We start from the raw sequence: 18,231 nt of genomic DNA on the forward strand, positions 1-18,231 counted from the left end.
ACGGCCGCCCATTAGAACGTCAACATTATAAAAACAAAACTTGCAAGTCTCGTGCTGCAGATATATTGCTTTTAGGTAAGTCCAGTTCATGTCCCCGTACGTAGAACCGCATTGACACATACATACAAAACAATAGAAATTAAACGCCAGTTATAGGACACTAATAGGTCGCAAACGGAACAATTATTTAACCAAAAAAATGAGGATGATTTCTCCATGGCCAGCTGCCCATCCCAGCCATGGATGGAGCAGACAGTTGGACTAGCTAGGCTAGGCCACATCTGTTGACGTTATGTGTGCGATAATGTTACATAAACCAGTGCTTTTCCAACTGTTTTCACATCAAGTTCCATTATTTATTCGGTATTTAGCCTCCCAGACTCAACACTTAGAATATTTTGCTGTCGTTCGATAAGATTGTGTCCACAATTCCATGCTGTAAATGGATGTTGTTCGAGAGATAACAGGCAAACGTTGATTCAATTCAAATAACACACTTTCTACATTCTCTAACTGTGTAGACTTCTTTTTTTAATTAAGTAATGTAGATGTTTAACAATAATTGAACTCTTGAGAGTCTAACATGAAACCAAATGGACCCGTTTCATTATTTTCGCTCTCAAGAGTTAAAGATCTATAATAAGGGTCCATTTGGTTACCAACTCTCCTAGCCCTGAATACATGACTATCATATCATGTATATGATAGTCATGTATTCAGGGCTACAACTCTCCCATCATTTTGCTGGGGACCACCCGGAATCTGACTATTAACAGCGTTATTACATATAGCGACAGGTGTAATAAGCTGGCGTTTATTACCGTGGTTTTATAGTTATGATGAAGTCATATAATCGGCTTGAAGCTATTCCTGTCAAGCTAGTTAGCATGTTGAATCAAAGAAGGAGGCCTGCAGTTCTATCTATGGCAGCAGCTGAGCAGCCAGCTATTGTTTTCTTGTTCAATGATCTATAAGGGTCCATTTGGTTATATTACCAACTCTCCCATCATTAAGCTGGGGACCACCTGGAACCCCCTCAAGGACCACTAGTTCTATAGTTCAATGATTCTCAACCAGTTTAATTTCAATTTGATATGCATTAAAGTCAGGTTCAGGGACCCCCATTTTTTATTTTTTTTTATTTTTACATTCTACACTGTAAAATCCTAAGTGTACTTCATTTAATTCTGAGAGTGTACACATTGAAGGAAATCTTACAGACATAGGGGTCCACCCTTCTCAACCTTCTTTGTTTCAGTAACAACCAGTGCTTACAACCAGTGCTTATGTTCAGTAACAACCAGTGCACTAGTGCTTAACTAGTGCGTAACAACCAGTGCCAAGCAGGGACCCCCCACAACATATAAATTGAAGGCATTGTGCCGCAACACGTAGGTGCATTTTTAAAATATTTCTTGCCATGCATTAGCCCTAAAATAAAGTCTTTTTAACTTTCTCCCAAGAATGCCTTGGTCTAACCTTTTTGCATCATTTTTGTCACCTGGCTACCAAAGAGCACCTCCTTGCGTGGGAGATGTTTACTCAGATGCACTCCTTACGCTCTGTTTTCTATTATAAATTGTGTTGCAGATTCAACCTTTTCATAGATTTCATATGGCTTCATTAGACTTGTATGACAGCAGTGCACTATAATCAGTGTTGCATTTTGTTTAGAAACGGGTCCCCATCCGGAACGAATAGGGGTACATTTATTGTTGTCACATTTTTGTCGTAGGAATGTGACAAAAAACTAAAAATATTATTGAACTCAAGTCTCCATGGCGTGACTAATCAATAGAAAAAAAGTCATTTTGGGGGTGAACTACTCCTTTAAATCCTCAAAACGTAATACATTTCTCAGAATAGGGTGCGAGGGTTCAAGTGGTTAATGTAAAAAAGAGGGGGGAAAATCCTATCTCACACAGATTTGGCAGACCTCCTGTAATAAGTCTCGGGACCTCCTGTTGAAGACCCCTGGTTTAGACACGGATGCTAGGTTTTTGCCTGACCTGCTACCAGTGGTGTGTTTTCCATATCGCACACCCCTGCTTCACCTAGCTCCTTTCGGAACCCCTCACTCCACTGCTACGCAGCTCCGAGATGGGGTGGTAGCATGCCGGAATCCTGCGGCTGGATCGCCGATCCGCCGTTAGGGAACACTTCTTACCTTTGGTGAACACTCTATCCAAAAAGTGACGGGTCTCTGTTCATCTATAATCGTTTTACTTCTTTAAGGTGGAAGAAACTCGAAGCACTGGGGTGAAATAAAGACTTTATATCGCTCAGAAGAGCAGCCGGTTCTGTGTTTTTAGACATTCCGGAAGTTGCGGCCGCATAGGAAAACATTACTGCCTCCCCTGGTCACATGGTATATACACAAGTTACACAACGGGGAAAACACAAAACCGGCTGACCTTCTGAGCGATATAAAGTCTTTATTTCACCCCAGTGCTTCGAGTTTCTACCACCTTAAAGAAGTAAAACGATTATAGATGAACAGAGACCCGTCACTTTTTGGATAGAGTGCTATCGATCCACTCTAGCGATCCAGCTGCAGGATTCCGGCATGCTATCAGTAGGAACCCCATCTCGGAGCTGCGTAGCAGTGGAGTGAGGGGTTCCTAAAGGAGCTATGCTTCACCTCTTTCTCCGCTCATACTCACTCCATCTATCATGTCTTGGTTCAGTACTCCTAACCATGGAGCCATCGGGAAGCAGCGCCGTCACAAACAACATCTCGCCGTCGCCGTCGGAGAACCACGACGCGCTGAACTCGGCGGACGGCTCTTGCCCGTGGGAGGTGTCGGACCGGGCCAAGCTGCGCCGCTTCCTCTGCTACGGCTCCGAGAGCAACATCTACACGGCCAGGGAGGAGAGCCAGCCCGGCCTGGAGAGCGCCGCCGCTCTGTTCTCCCTGCTGCAAGACGGCCAGGGCTGCCAGGTGGGGCTGAACTACTAACCATTATTTTCATAATCAGTTTACAAATTACAGTTTAGGCATTTAGCAGACGCTTTTAATCCAAAGAGACTTAAAACATCACAATAATAAACAAGATAATATGTCAGTACATCAACAGCAATATAACAAATGCAAATGGATATCTATCTAGAAAAAACACAATATAATCAGTAAAGAAAAAGAGCTTGTAGATCTGCTATTTTTGAAAAATTGTGAAAATTAGAATTTTGACCCGATTCTATAAGTGTCTTTTGAACCATTCTAAGGTTTTTTGAAAAACCTATGTTTCTATGTCAGCAATCTGGTTAACCATCGTCAAAGAAAAGGTCCTTTTCACTTAACTGGAGCTTAATAATCGATTAATCAGTCGATTATTTAATAACGATTAATCAGATTATGACACTTATTTAGCTAATTACCTTATAAATTAGATTTGAGGTTCTTTTAGACATGTTCTTCTAACTAGCAAAAAGGGTTAGGGTTAGGGTTAGAAAAAATGTGTGTAAAAAAGACATTAAAGATGAATAATTCATTCAAAAATACATTTGGGTTTATTAGGTTGCTAATAAAAGACAAATAAACAAAATACCCTTTTCTGACTGCAGAATAGCTACACATTTGTCAGGCTAAAGGGTGACACTACTCTTTTCAAATAGGTCATTTAAAAATAAATATTCAAGTCATATTTTTTGTTCTTGACCCTATATTCCTGCACAGTAGTATTACTACACATTCCAGCATTTAGTTGCCGATTCGATTACGATGACTGAATTAGTTGGCGACTAATTGAATAATCGATTCGATTATGTTTAACCCATTTAGAACGGGTACACATTATTGTGTATCATTATTTTATGCTTTAACTATTGAAAAATAGCAGATATACAAGCTATAAGATACAAAATCTGCTATTTTTGAAAAACTTTGAAAATTAGAATTTTGACCCGATTCTATAAGTGTCTTTTGAATCCTTCTAAGGTTTTTTGAAAAACCTATGTTTCTATGTCAGCAATCTGACCAGCCATCGTCAAAGAAAAGGTCCTTTTCACTTAACTGGAGCTCAGTTAGTCTGTTCTTGAGAGACTACTATGTCAGTGGTTCTCAAACCTTTTCATGTGAAGGACCCCCAAAATGATATTTATTTGGCCACGGACCCCCATCTCAAAATATTTAGTTCCAGGGACCACCCAGAAGCGAAATTCTAGTTACAAACGTTCGCTTTGAAAATACATACGTTCAAAGATTTGCACACATTTTCACGACTTTTTCAAAAAATAGCAGATCTACAAGCTCGCAGCGCGGCACTCGGTGCCGCGCTGTGAGCTTGTATATCTGCTATTTTTCAATAGCTAAAGCATTCAATAATTCTTGACCAATCATTGCAACCCTACTGCCAGGTGGTCGAGGACGTCCGGCGCTTCGCCCGCGACGGGCGGGCCGTGGCCCCCGGCCCGTGCCTCTTCGCCCTGGCCGTGTGCTCCCAGCACTCGGAGCAGAGGACCAAGCAGGCGGCGTTCCGCGCCCTGAAGGAGGTGTGCGGCGCGTGCCCCGCGCGCCTCTTCGCCTTCGTGCAGTACAAGAAGGAGCTGCGGGAGGGCATGAAGTGCGGCATCTGGGGCCGGGCGCTGAGGAGGGCTGTGGCGCGCTGGTACAACGAGCAGGACGCCATGGGCCTGGCGCTGGCCGTGACCACGTGCAGACAGAGGCAGGGCTGGAGCCACCAGGACCTGCTGCGGCTGTCCCACACCAAGCCCGCCTCTGAGTGTGAGTTTCAACCCGTTTAAAAACCAGAGGACCCGATTCTTAAAATGTCTTCTAGATCCTTCTAAGGTTTTTTGAAAAACCTATGTTTCTATGATCAGTGGTTCTCAAACTTGTTCACACCTAGAATTATATGTATTTGGCCACAGACTCCCATCTCAACATTGTTCCAGAGGCCCCAAAAACAAAGATTTGAATTACAAATGTTTGCTTTATATATATATAAATCTATTCAAAGATTTGCACAAATGTTCATGATTTTTCTAAAATAGCAGAGCTACATCCACACTATGAGCTTGTAAATCTGCTATTTTTTAATAGCTTAAGTATAAAACAATTTTGTGGTTGTGGTTGTGGTTGAAATCTAAAGTGACACACAGATGCTTTGCATACCGGTTAGGCGGCATAAGTTGTTATTGGATCCCTTTGATATGTAAAAAATGTAAAACATTAAAGGCCACAACGTTGAATAGGTCAGTAGGTGAACCAGTAAGACTCCCTAATCAGGAGATAAGCGACCGTCAGGTCGCATAATGTTGTCTGCAAAAAGCAACCTCGTGGTGGCGCTAGAAGAGGGGCATGTTAGAAATCAGGGGCGGAGGTTGTGGTTTGTCAGCCAAGAAGTGTGTGTGCATTCTGTGCAAAGTTTGGCATGGATAGGGGCAACGGTGCCGGAGATAAGAGTAGGGCCAAAAGTGTGACGTGATGTGACAGACAGCCGTTGGAGCTTTTCATAGTAACTTGCGACCTAACGGTCGCAATAAATCCTGTGGAGCCAGCATAAGGTTAATAATCTTCATCTACATAACATTAACTACACTGTGTTCCTGTAGGATTTGAGTTTATTTGCCATATTGTTGATGGCACCCCGGGAAACAGAGCTATGCTAGTAGTGAGTGAGTGACCAACGGCCATATTGTTTGTGCTTTCAGCGATTGCATTGATCAGCAAATACGTGACAAAGGGATGGCCAGAAGTCCAGACGGCGTATGCAGACAAAGAGAACTTGGAAGAGGTGGTCAAAGTCCTCTCGTATCTGGAGGTGGTGGAGAAGGTCAGGCACAGCTGTGATGAAACGGAGGTCGTCCATCTCATCATGGAACACAGGCTGGAGAGGGAACAACTACTGACAGACCACTTGAAGTCCAAAGAGGTGAGTTGTGTGTGTGTTCTAGCTTCTTCAGCATTGAACCTTCACCAAAGTGACCAGTACCCTTTTAGATCATAGTTTACGCGGGTTGTTTTCAATGCTGCTATGCCCAGCTCAAAACTAGGGGTGTGAACGGTACCTTTTAAATCATAGTTTATGGGTTGTTTTCAATACTGCATGCCCAGCTCCTACTATAAAAGCATCACCGCTTGTTCTGCTTGTGTGTGTACGCAGCCATAAAGGCCTGTGAATAAAAGTGTCTTCAGCCTAGATTTAAAAACAAGGACGAGGGAGCAGCAAGAACACCTAAAACCTAAAGACAACTGGTTCCACAATCGTGGAGCAGCAGCTGCAAAGTCTCTGTCACCTTTAGTTTTAGTCATGACCGATACAAGATTTATTTTCAGATCTAAGACACCTAGGAGCTGAACGCCAGTGAATGAGGTCTGGCTCTAACCATTAAGAGCCTTGAAAGCAATCAGCGAGATCTTAAATTGGATTTTAAAGTGGACAGTGAGTCCGGTGGAGAGAGTGATGGCACTTTGCATTGCAGCTGCATTTTGTATAATCGGTAGGCGAGACTGTGGGAAGGTCTAAATATAGCAATACAGCAATAGTCCAGACGAGATGCAACACGTTAGTTATTTGTGACTTATCTATAAAGATCCCCATTTGGACAAAGGAGATGGCTGTCACTAATACTAATCGACAATGCCCACAAGCTGTTTGAAAGTGTGGGGGAAACAAAGCTGTGCAAAACAGTAGACACAGCTGAATATAACCATATTATTTTTCACAATACTAAGCAGATTATCCAGCGCCTCATATGGATAGGCCTGTCAGAAAGGATCATCTGCTCACCTAGTTATTTAAAGGACAACTTTGTTTTTTTTTACAACAAGGGTTCATATTTTAGATTGTAATTAGAGAAAAGAAAAAGTGAGTGTTAAAAGGTTTTCATTTACTTCGTTCAATCGCTTTAGCACGTTTAGCGTGCTAAAACGTGGGGGCATGTGTACAAGTGGCTAAATATGTATTTTTAGGCACAATAAGCCTGCAATGTCTTTATTGCTATTTACAGTAACCCCAGAAGTCACATCTGCCCATGAAAGATTGTGGTGCATCTTGGGAATGGGCTTATTCTGTGTAAAAATTAATATTTAGCAACTTGTACGCATGCCCCCAGCCACTGAAATCAAAGTCTAAAACAATAGAAAGAAGTAAATGAAAACATTTTAACTCTCATATTTTATATTCTTTAATTACTATCTAAAATATGAACCCTTGTTGTAAAAAAAACAAAGTTGTCCTTTAATATTTACCTAACCTAATAGTATATGTGAATACTAGCAAAGCATTGTGCAGGGAAGCTATAATGTTACTAGACTGTTTTGCTTTTATGAACAGGCTCCTTAGCGCAGCAGCCCCAACAAGTTACAAAAGTGTTTTTAAGTTTTGAGTTTTTTTCTGCTTTCTATGAAGGTATGGCGGGCTCTGTTGAAGGGAATGCCCCTGGAATCAGTGCTGAGGATCTTGGGTAAGATGACTGCTGACAAGGTTCTGGAGCCTGGAAGTCGGGACATGGTGGAAGTTTGTGAAAGAATCCAGAGTGAGGCGGCACTAAAGAAGGTTACAGCAGTTACTTAATACATCCTAAAATGTATCTGCTTTTCTGCTATTACTGTCTTTGTCATTGTTAATGGGATAGTTCACCCCCAAAATGACTTATTTTCTATTGATTACTCACGCCATGGAGACTTGAATTCATGGATGTTTTCTTTTTCTTCTTTTTTTTGTCGCATTCCTAAGCCAATCATTTGAGGAGACTCTTTGTGTCTCCATAGTATAGGGCTGGGGTTCCCAAACCTTTTTGTCTCGGGGCACCCCATAAATATATTTTTTTAATCCTACATTATAATATTATATTTATAATTTTATACAGCACCTTATATTTATAGCATATCATCCTTGTCGGGTGGAAACCTTGTATGTCCAAAACCGTTTTGTATTTATCATCTATAAAATGTACTAAACTAGTGAAAACAGCAGATCTACAACACACAACGCCTCGCATCGCGAGGCGTTGTGTGCTTGTAGATAGGCTGTTTTCACTAGTTTTGTGAGACAGTCTTGTATGATGAAGCAGACCACCATATGAAGCAGACCACCATAACTCTCAAACCACCATAGATCTCATTGTAACCACAGACAAATCTAAAGTCTCCGCGAGTGGGACTATTGAATGTGGTGGTCTAAGCGACCATGATATCATTTACTGCACCCGCAAAATACATAAGTCCAAAGCTGACGGCCACAAAACAGTTGAAGCTAGAAACCTCAAAACCTACTCTAGCGAAGCCTTTAACCACAAACTGGAGAAATCTGACTGGTCCCCAGTACTAGCTAGCACTCAGGTCGATGAAGCCTGGCTAGGCTTTAAATCCATTTTCAACACTACCCTAGACGAAGTGGCTCCTTTGCGTAGGGTCAGGGTTAAAGCCCGCTCACAGCCATGGTGGAATTCGGAAATCTGTGAATCAATGAAACTCAGAGACAAAAAATACTCTGAGAAACGCAAATATAATCACAAACTCAAAAAAGGCCCCAATAAACACCTTAAAGCCAAATTAGAAATAGTCAGTTTAGAGGCTAATAAACTGAGAAATCGGACAACCTCCTTAATCCTTTCTGCCAAAAAAAACTACTTGGATGAGAAAGTTGAGGAAAACATCCACAAACCACGAGACCTATGGAAGCTATTTAAAACCCAGCTAGGCTGTGGTGCTAAACTCAGATCCATAGCCAGCAACATATCCATCCAAACTCCCATAACCCTCCTCACGGATAGTCTTGATGTAGCCAAAAATCTCAACATCTACTTCACCTCCATGGCCAATAATCTGGTCAATAAACTGCCCGCTCCATCTGGGCTGTTTGGTGTTAGGCACATCTTGAAATTCTACAGGAACCTTGGGGTATGCAAAGACAACTTTAAACTTGCCACGGTGTCAACTGATGAAGTGTTTAAAAAACTGCGCACCCTACCTCAATTCAAGGCCGCTGGCCATGATAAAATTGCCCCCAAATTTCTCATAGACTCAGCTGCCACCATTGCCCCAATCATTACCCATATTATTAATCTATCTATCAAGCAGGGTTATGTCCCCCAGGACTTCAAATTAGCCAAGGTAACCCCCCTGCACAAAAAAGGCAGTAAACTTGACCCTGGCAACTACAGGCCAATCTCAATCCTTAGTTCCATCTCTAAGGTAATGGAAAAAATTGTCTATGAACAGGTGGCTAGATATCTTGAAGAGAATAAACTGATCTACGAGTTCCAGTCTGGCTTCAGAGAGTCCCATTCCACAGATACATGCCTCATCTATTTGAATGATTACATCAAACGTGAAATTCACGATGGCAAATATTGTGGCATGGTCATGCTGGACCTCCAGAAGGCATTTGACACCGTCGATCATTCTATTCTGATCGAAAAACTCAAAGCTATTGGTCTTGATAGCACAGCAGTGAGATGGATGCTCTCTTACTTGGTGGGGAGGGAACAGATGGTGGAAGTCAACGGAACCCTGTCCCCCCCCCTCCCAGTAAACTGTGGAGTACCTCAAGGGAGTATACTAGGACCACTGTTGTTCTTAATATACGTAAACGACATGTCATCTGCTTGTGACTGCAATCTGTTTCTGTTCGCGGATGACTCGGCTCTCCTAGTCTCAGGCAGAGACATTTTGCAGGTTGAAAAGGCCCTTAACTGTGAACTTAACAAGATCTGCACCTGGCTCAATGACAACAGACTCTCAATTCACCTAGGCAAAACTGAATGTATCCTCTTTGGATCTAGTCAGAAACTTAGCCTAGTTGAGAACTTCACAATTAAAGTAGGTGACACTGTGATAGAAAGAAAAAACCACATCTGCTACCTGGGTTGCATCCTGGAGGCTAACCTATCCAGTGAAAAAATGACCACCAAGGTAATCAATAAAGTCAATCAACGAATTCGCTTCTTGCAAAGAGTTGCCCCACTGATCAATATTAAATCCCGAAAGACACTAGGAGGTGCTCTTATTGGGCCCCTCATTGATTACGGAGTCCTTGTCTGGTATCGCGACGCCCCAGCTGCCTTAAAGCTAAAGCTCCAAACAGCCCAAAACAAACTAATTAGGGTTGTGCTTGGTCTCCCTCCTCTGACCCACCTTACCGAGCATCACCACGAAAGCGTGGGGTGGCTCAAAGTAGCTGACAGAGTACAGCATCTTGCAATGGGCCTGGTGTACAAGATACACTACACCTCCAAGATTCCCATGTACCTGACAAACTACTTCTTAAAGGTCAAGGATGTTCACGATCATAACACCAGAGGCAGCTCCACTAATCATCATCAGCGTAGATTTAACACTAAACAAGGCGCTAACTCGTTCTCCTGCTATACCATCAACATGTGGAACGCCCTTCCACAAGCCCTAAAGGAGAGCAAATCCCTAGCCTCCTTCAAAATTGGTATGAAAAGTCACCTTCAGACAGCAGCTACCCGTGACTTGTAAATAGACTAAGCCCCCATGCTCCCCCCCCCCTTTTTCTTTGTATTCTGCCTTTTGTATTTGATGTTATGCTTTTGAAACTGATATTATCCTAGATAAAGTACTATGTTCTATCCGTCTGTCTTTCAATGTTATATGAGATACTTAAAGTGTGGTTCCTGTGGAAATAAGCCTCGGCTTTCTAGGATCTCCTTTTAGTTGACCTTGTACCAGTGATTTGTACTGTCATGAAACTGTACTTTTTTCTATTGCAAACTTCTAATAAATTCTTCAATCAATCAATCAAAGCAGGGCTTTGCTTTACCAAAAGACGAACACATTTGAAACTTGGAGATCCAAGGTTTCTGCCCGACAGATATTTTAGTGATTATGTTGCAAGGAAAACATTGAGATAATAGCCATTTTGGTTAGAACTGACTGAAAATAACTTTGTACTTCAAGTTTAAAATTATACCAAATATTTTTTCCAATTATCATCAAATTATCTCGCGGCACCCCTGGACTGGTGTCACGGCACCCCAGGGTGCCCTGTCACCCACTTTGAAAACCCCCTGGTATAGGGAACAAAGCAGGCTCTTTGTGTCTCTATAGGGAATTATTGGCTTAGGAATGCAACAAAAACGAAATCTCTGTGATTTCAAGATTCCATTCCGGGGTGAGTAAATCGATTAGTAAAGTCATTTTTGTTGTGAACTATCCAGTTAAATTGGAAGTTGTCAAAGTAATGCAATATGTGCATTAAACAAATGACCACATAAGCTCTATATATGTCATTGTACGACACATATCGGAAATAGCTACAAGCTCACAACACCTCACATTGTGAGCTTGTATAACTGCTATTTAAAAAATATATATGATTGTGTTTTGTCAACGTCCACAACCCACCAGGCGAAGCTCCACCCTTTCACCATCCTTTTCGCCTCTGAAAACTACAAACGAGGCCACAACTGTCGAGGTAAAGTGAAGTGGGAGCCCGACATCAGCATCCTCAAAGCCTTGGACGCTGCGTTTTACAAGAGCTTCATGGTAAGACGCATTGATTTTCTCCACCTCTTTGTCCTTTAACCCATTTAGGCCTAGAATTATTGAATGCTTTAACCAGTGAAAAATAGCAGATATACAAGCTCACAGCGCGGGTGCCGCGCTGTGAGCTTGTAGATCTGCTATTTTTGAAAAAAGTCGTGAAAATGTGTGCAAATCTTTGAATATATGTATTTTCAAAGCGAACGTTTGTAACTCAAATTTTGCTTCAGTTCTGGGTGGTCCCTGGAACTAGATATTTTGAAATGGGGGTCCATGGCCAAATAAATATCACATGAAAAGGTTTGAGCAACACTGACATAGTAGTCTCTCAAGAACAGACTAACTGAGCTCCAGTTAAGTGAAAATGACCTTTTCTTTGACGATGGCTGGCCAGATTGCTGACATAGAAACATGTTTTTTTTCCAAAAATCTTAGAAGGATTCAAAAGACACTTATAGAATCTGGTCAAAATTCTAATTTTCACGATTTTTCAAAAATAGCAGATCTACAATATATTATATTTAATATTTAAAGCATAAAATATTGCGTCATAATGTGTTCAGGCCTAAATGGGTTAAAGGAGAATTCCGGACGAGTGCTATTCTTACGGTAATCTGATGTTATTCCTTACATTAACATGTGGTAGGAGGCGAAAAGAAAGTGAGTTTGCTCTGACCGGAGGTGGGTGGGATCTAGCGGCAGTTCTCCTCTTTACAGCTGCTCCACAGAGTCAAAACATTCAGAGACATTTACGTCATTATGAAAGTCGGGTGTAAAATAAATAAATAATAATTGTCAATCGATACAAATAAGTGATTTAGTATAACGTCCCACTGTCCCACCGCTCACGGTCGGAGCAGCCGTGGACTCGTGAACATCAGATTAATATAATAAGTCTGGAATTCTCCTTTAAGGACAACTGGTAGCTGATATTTTCTTGACATAGTCATGTGGCTTGTGTTCTTCCTTGATGTTTTATTTATTCTTTTACCCCAGAATGTGGAGCCTGTGGGGAAACGGTTTGCCGTGGCCGTGGATGTCAGCACGTCGCTGAGCAGCGTGGTCCCGGGCACGTCGGTCAGCACTGCAGTGGTCGCAGCGGCCATCACCATGGTAAGACCATTCTAAAACGCCACGTAGGGTCTGAGTAACGCTTGCCTATCTTTTGACACGTCGCCTCAAGTAGATCAACCCAGCTCCCCGCTAGGGCTGTCACAATTATTACATAATCGTCTAATCGCAATTATTTTACATAATCGCGATTATTTTTCACAATCGCCATAATCGTGAATGTTGAAAATGTTTCATATATATTCTTTTTAAAGTAAAAAATAGTGGAAATAGCAGATCTACAAGCTCACAACGCGTCACATCGCAACGCGTTGTGAGCTTGTAGATCGGCTATTTCTACTATCAATGTTATTTTTTAAGTAGAAAGTTGTCAAATATGTCCATAATTTCTTTGTATATTTAGGCTATGTGTCATATCTGCCATATGCAACTTCAAAGCCTAAAAGCCAAACAGAAATGTAATTATCAACGACAAAAACACAATTAAATTGTTAATCGCAATTATTTGAGTGACAATTAATCGTCATGTAAAATGTCATATCGTGACAGCCCTACTCCCCGCCTCCCCGTTCGGAAATCTTCGAAACTAGAGACCAGAAAGTGAATGAAATGGAAAGAAAATAACTCGCTCACAGTGGCGCAATGATCGCTTCAGCACACACAAAACACTCAAAACATGGGTGAGAGAGAAGAAAATCTATGAAACGGAAAGAAAATAACATCACGCTCACAGAGGCTCTTCTTGCCCCTTCTTGCCACTGTGAAAACAATAAATAGATCAGATATTGATCAGCTTCCTCGTAACGTGAATCTCAGACACCACATTTCTTAACCGATGTGTCCATTCCAAAAGTCATACGATTGGAAGTTATTGCTCTACACAAACTCAGAGGAACGGGGAGGCGGGGGGAAAGGGTCGATCTACTTGAAGCGACGTGTGAAAGATAGGCAAGCCTGAGTAACAGCCATTACCATGGTAAGACCATTCTAAAACACCATGTACTGTAGGTTTGAGTAACCTGAGTAACATCACAAGGCTTGCCACACTGTGGAAAGTCCGGGTTGGGTGCCGGAATGCACCCAACCCGGGTTTAAATTGAGTGGCCTAGTCTCACCAGCTGCTACTGTGGTAGAAAAAAACATGGACAGAGAGAGACATGTGATCAAACAACGTATTCCAAGAACTACTTGAAAGATTACATCTTTGAAGCGGTAGGCCCTGCCACCATGACGGCCTTCGTTTCCGAGGGGGGAATTCTTTTTGTGGCTGCAGACGATGTCTGTACTCTGTATCCCCTGATACTCTTTAGACCGGATCTGAAAACTGCTCAATGAATCGATTCCATAGCCTATGGTGTGTGCAAGTAGAGTTGCATGAGGTGTAATTAATTAGTCTGAAATGATGCAATGTTTTTGGTGTGAGTTTGCCTGGTAATCAGTCACAATAGTAATTATTTTTGCTGTGTACTTAAAGTGAACTTTGTATATGCAACAGTTAATCGCGAGGACAGAAGTGGACACACAGGTCCTGGCGTACTCTGAAGGAGCTATCGTCCCATGCACCCTCACTGCTGACATGACCCTGGCACAAGCAACCATTGAACTGGTGAAGGTATGCATGATAATAACCACCTATTTCATACTTTGCCGTATGGCAGTGTCGTGTGAAAATCTACATGTGTGCCTATGACAATGTGCCCAAAATAGGGTTCTGTTATTAATGGATAGTTTTATTAAATGGGTTTGTGTTGTATGACCATGTGTTTTTCCAAGGATTTTCTCATTGGATGATGTAAGTTTGACTTAGGTTTTCCAAAGGGCTTTCCCAAGGGGTTGTAACTACACTTCACCACTGGGTGGGGGTATAACTACAAACTACACATACACCCAAAGCCATGTCATGTGGCTCTATCATCACTTCACATGGGTGAAAGTCTGACTTACATCCGACTTGCAGAGGGTCGCCCCGAGGGTCGCCCCGCTGGTCAATAGCAAAACACGGATGACTCTAGGAGGTGCACTTATTCTGCCCCTCCTTGACTATGGAGTCCTCGCATGGTATCGCGATGACCCAATTACCTTAAAGTCAAAGCTCCAAACAGCCCAAAACAAACTGATTAGGGTCCTGCTTGGCCTTCCTTCTCGTGCCCACCTCACCGCTTATCACTATATAAGCGTGGGGTGGCTCACGGTACAGCATCTTGCAATGGGCCTGGTGTACAAGATAAACTATACACCACCAAGATTTCCTTTAATACATTTATTCTTCTTTATGACTTGTTTTTTTCCCATTTTGTTAATGAACGTGCGCCCCATCTCTCTCAGATCCCCACGGGGATGACAGATGGCACTCTGCCCATGACGTGGGCCACGGAGAACCAGAAGGAGGTGGACGTGTTCATCGTGTTGACCAACAACCCGTGCTGGAGCTTCACCGCCAGCCCCGTGGAGAGCCTGAGGAAGTACCGACAAGTGCGTGCCGTTTGCCTGTGCACGTCTTCCCCTCGCGGAAGACATTTAAGTTATCGTCCTCGATATTACCGTGTCTTAGATTTGGCTTTTGTTTAGGAAAGTGGGATTACATTACAAGAGCTGGCCCAATTGGTGATTGGTCCAGTAATTGGCAATTACCCCACAACGCTGAGATTGCATGGTCTGCATTTATATACAGTAATGCCTTCACCCAACGCACTTTGCAATGTTCATAACACCCAGTGGTGCAGCCATACGTGGCACCAAGGACACCTTGATCTAAACCATTTTCTACCACTTTTTGTGGTCACATGTTCAGATACTGGATTCTGATTGGCTTAAAACAGTGGTAAATCAGACAACGACCTTGAGTTGGCTCATGGACCCCGCCCATTGAAACAATTAATGATTGTAACTAAATAACCTTGCAAGTTACAACTGTGTTTTCTTTCATTTATATGGTAGAAGTGGTAGAAAAGCAATTTGTTTGGCACTCGGCTTCGCCTCGTGCCACAACCCTGAAACAGTGGTAAATCAGCCAACAACCCACTCCCTCTCATGGTAAATGGCTTACGTCACCTACTATTGAGTTTGCTTTTAGCTGTAGTTCCTCAGTGTTCCTTGAGGGTTACGGGTCTGTAACTCTGAGAATATACAATATGCATATTGACCCGAAAGGGTCCATTTGGTTCCAGTTTTACTGTCTCAGATTTATGGGGGTCCTTCAAAAAAAAGAGAAGAAATAGAGAACCACAGGCTTAATCCATGACATCAGAGAGATATTAAACTGGTGTATAGACTTTAGTTTGGAAATTAAATCCCAGGCTTTTTTTTTACCCTGCAGAATTCGGGAATCTTTTCCAAGATGGTGATGTGTGGTCTGACCTCCATCGGCCATGCCATCGCAGACACAGAGGACCGAGGTTTGCTGAGCATGTGCGGCTTCGACCTCGGCGCCCTGAGCGTCATCCGTAACCTCGCCCAGGACCTGATCTGACCCGGTCCCAGGCTGACACCAGTACAAAGAAACAGTGGCACGAGCTGGACACAGCATCGATGAACAAACCTGGCTCACTTGGCATATTTAAGTCTGAGTTACACTTGACCGCACGTGGGGCGCTGGGCGGCGAAAAACAGCAGATGTACAGTAGGCCAGGGGCCAATTCTGATATCTTCACAAATTGGTACCACCCAAGGTGACCGTACATTTTTTACATTTTTGACTTCCTACATGTCTCTAGTTTACATAGTTTACACACAAAACTGATCACTAAACCATCGTTTTCTGGGGCCATTTGTAGCCCAAGGAATCTTTTTTGTGCAAAACAAATGCTTGCAATGGATTCAGCATCATGACAAACACCTAGTTAGACCCCTCACATCCTACTTACCGGTAAATACCCTGAAAAAAAATGTTTTCTGGGTATTTTCCTCCTATATAGAAAGTCGATGGGAGACCGACTCTAGCGGCTGATAACATCAATTAAGCTGGGTCTCAGAAAGGGTTATCATACCAAAATGTAAACTAGAGACATGTAGGAAGTCAAAAATGTCAAAAATGTACAGTCACCTTGGGTGGTACCAATTTGTGAAGATATCAGAATTGGCCCCTGGCCTACAGGGTCGATGCGCCGCACTGTGACACGTTGAGCTGCGGCGCGTCGAGCTTATAGATCTGCTGTTTTCGGTGCCCAACGCTGGCACGCATGGAAGTATAAATCAGGCATGTTACAGTGCCCTAAAAGTAAAACAGCACTAATCCAAATGAGGTTGATATTTACAGCAACACTGATTTAAAATGTTTGTATCATTTTGATGACAGGTCAATTGACAAAGCATCCAGCAGGCTGGACCGCACTCTTCGAAATGTCTATGTGCATTTATTTTCCTGAAATTTGGGACGGACGCGATTAGTACATGATACATACATAATACATGATATGCCATTGTATATCATACTTGGACACGACTTTTATGTAATCGCGCTACTTGTGAAAAGCTGAAGACGAAATTAATTCCAGTAATTTCTCTGAAGTTACTGTCAGATGAATCCATTTGGATTGTGGGGAGACGATGTAAGTATGAAATTATAGGCGTCAGCACAGGTGTAGGATAAGGATCACAATAAATAGAAGGTATTAGCTGTAGTTTCTATTGTACATCTATGGCATGATATGAAGGTAGAGGCCTTTTAAACCCTTTGTCTCTTAAGGTCTTTAATTCATCAAGGTGTTTTTTGTTTGTCTCCATGCGATTCATTTGTTTGAATTAGTTTTTTCTGAACTGTTGGTGTCACGTGTACATCCACACAGAATGCAAATATTACGCGGCGATAAAGAGCCGCAATTTCTATTCAAAGCTCCTCTACTAAAGCTAAACCTGTACGAAGGAGGTATAATATATTTTAATAGTTTTGATGTGAAATACTCACTCGCGATTTTCAAATTGTTTATTCTTCACACCTGCGATGTTTAAAGACTTTTAGTCTATGCTGTTGGACATGGATGTTTTTTCTAAATGAGTAGTACAAAAACATGATAGGAATCACCAAGGGCAACAAAATATCTTTTGTGTTCGATGGAAATCTTCCTGAAAGAGATGACCAAGAACGGATCTTTGTCTAGAATTCCAATAAGATGTGGCTTTTGGCAGCAAATGCCAATTACACATTATTGTGTATCATTATTTTGTGCTTTAACTATTGAAAAACAGCAGATATACAAGCTCACAGCGCGGCACCGAGTGCCACGCTGCGAGCTTGTAGATCTGCTATTTTTGAAAAATCGTGAAAATTTGAATTTTGACCCGATTCTATAAGTGTCTTTTGAATCCTCCTAAGATTTTTTTGAAAAACCTATGTTTCTATGTCAGCAATCTGGCCAGCCATCGTCAAAAAAAGGTCCTTTTCACTTAATAGCTCAGTTAGTCTGTTCTTGAGAGACTAGTATGTCAGTGGTGCTCAAACCTTTTCATGTGAAGGACCCCCAAAATGATATGTATTTGGCCACGGACCCGCATCTCAAAATATTGAGTTCCCTGGACCACCCAGAAGCAAAATTTGAGTTACAAATGTTCGCTTTGAAAATACATATATTCAAAGATTTGCACACATTTTCACGACTTTCAAAAAGTGCCGCGCTGTGAGCTTGTATATCTGCTATTTTTCACTGGTTAAAACATTCAATAATTCTAGGCCTAAATGGGTTAAAGATTCCAAATGGAGTTGTTTCTCCAAA

At 42.1% G+C, this 18,231-nt stretch overlaps 1 protein-coding gene across 1 annotated transcript; it reads left to right on the top strand.

The window, feature by feature from the left end:
• Positions 1 to 17,538, top strand: ro60 (Ro60, Y RNA binding protein). Its single transcript, XM_080726279.1, has 10 exons — positions 1 to 75; positions 2,688 to 2,941; positions 4,357 to 4,723; positions 5,653 to 5,873; positions 7,353 to 7,499; positions 11,318 to 11,455; positions 12,449 to 12,565; positions 14,019 to 14,135; positions 14,849 to 14,995; positions 15,840 to 17,538. The coding sequence occupies exons 2-10, from the start codon at positions 2,699 to 2,701 to the stop codon at positions 15,990 to 15,992; spliced, it is 1,650 nt and encodes a 549-aa protein (XP_080582405.1). The 5' UTR covers positions 1 to 75; positions 2,688 to 2,698; the 3' UTR covers positions 15,993 to 17,538.
• Positions 17,539 to 18,231: the final 693 nt, after the last annotated feature.

Source organism: Nannobrachium achirus, assembly GCF_963921795.1.
Source record: "Nannobrachium achirus genome assembly, chromosome: 5".
Classification (NCBI taxonomy): Eukaryota; Metazoa; Chordata; class Actinopteri; order Myctophiformes; family Myctophidae; genus Nannobrachium; species Nannobrachium achirus.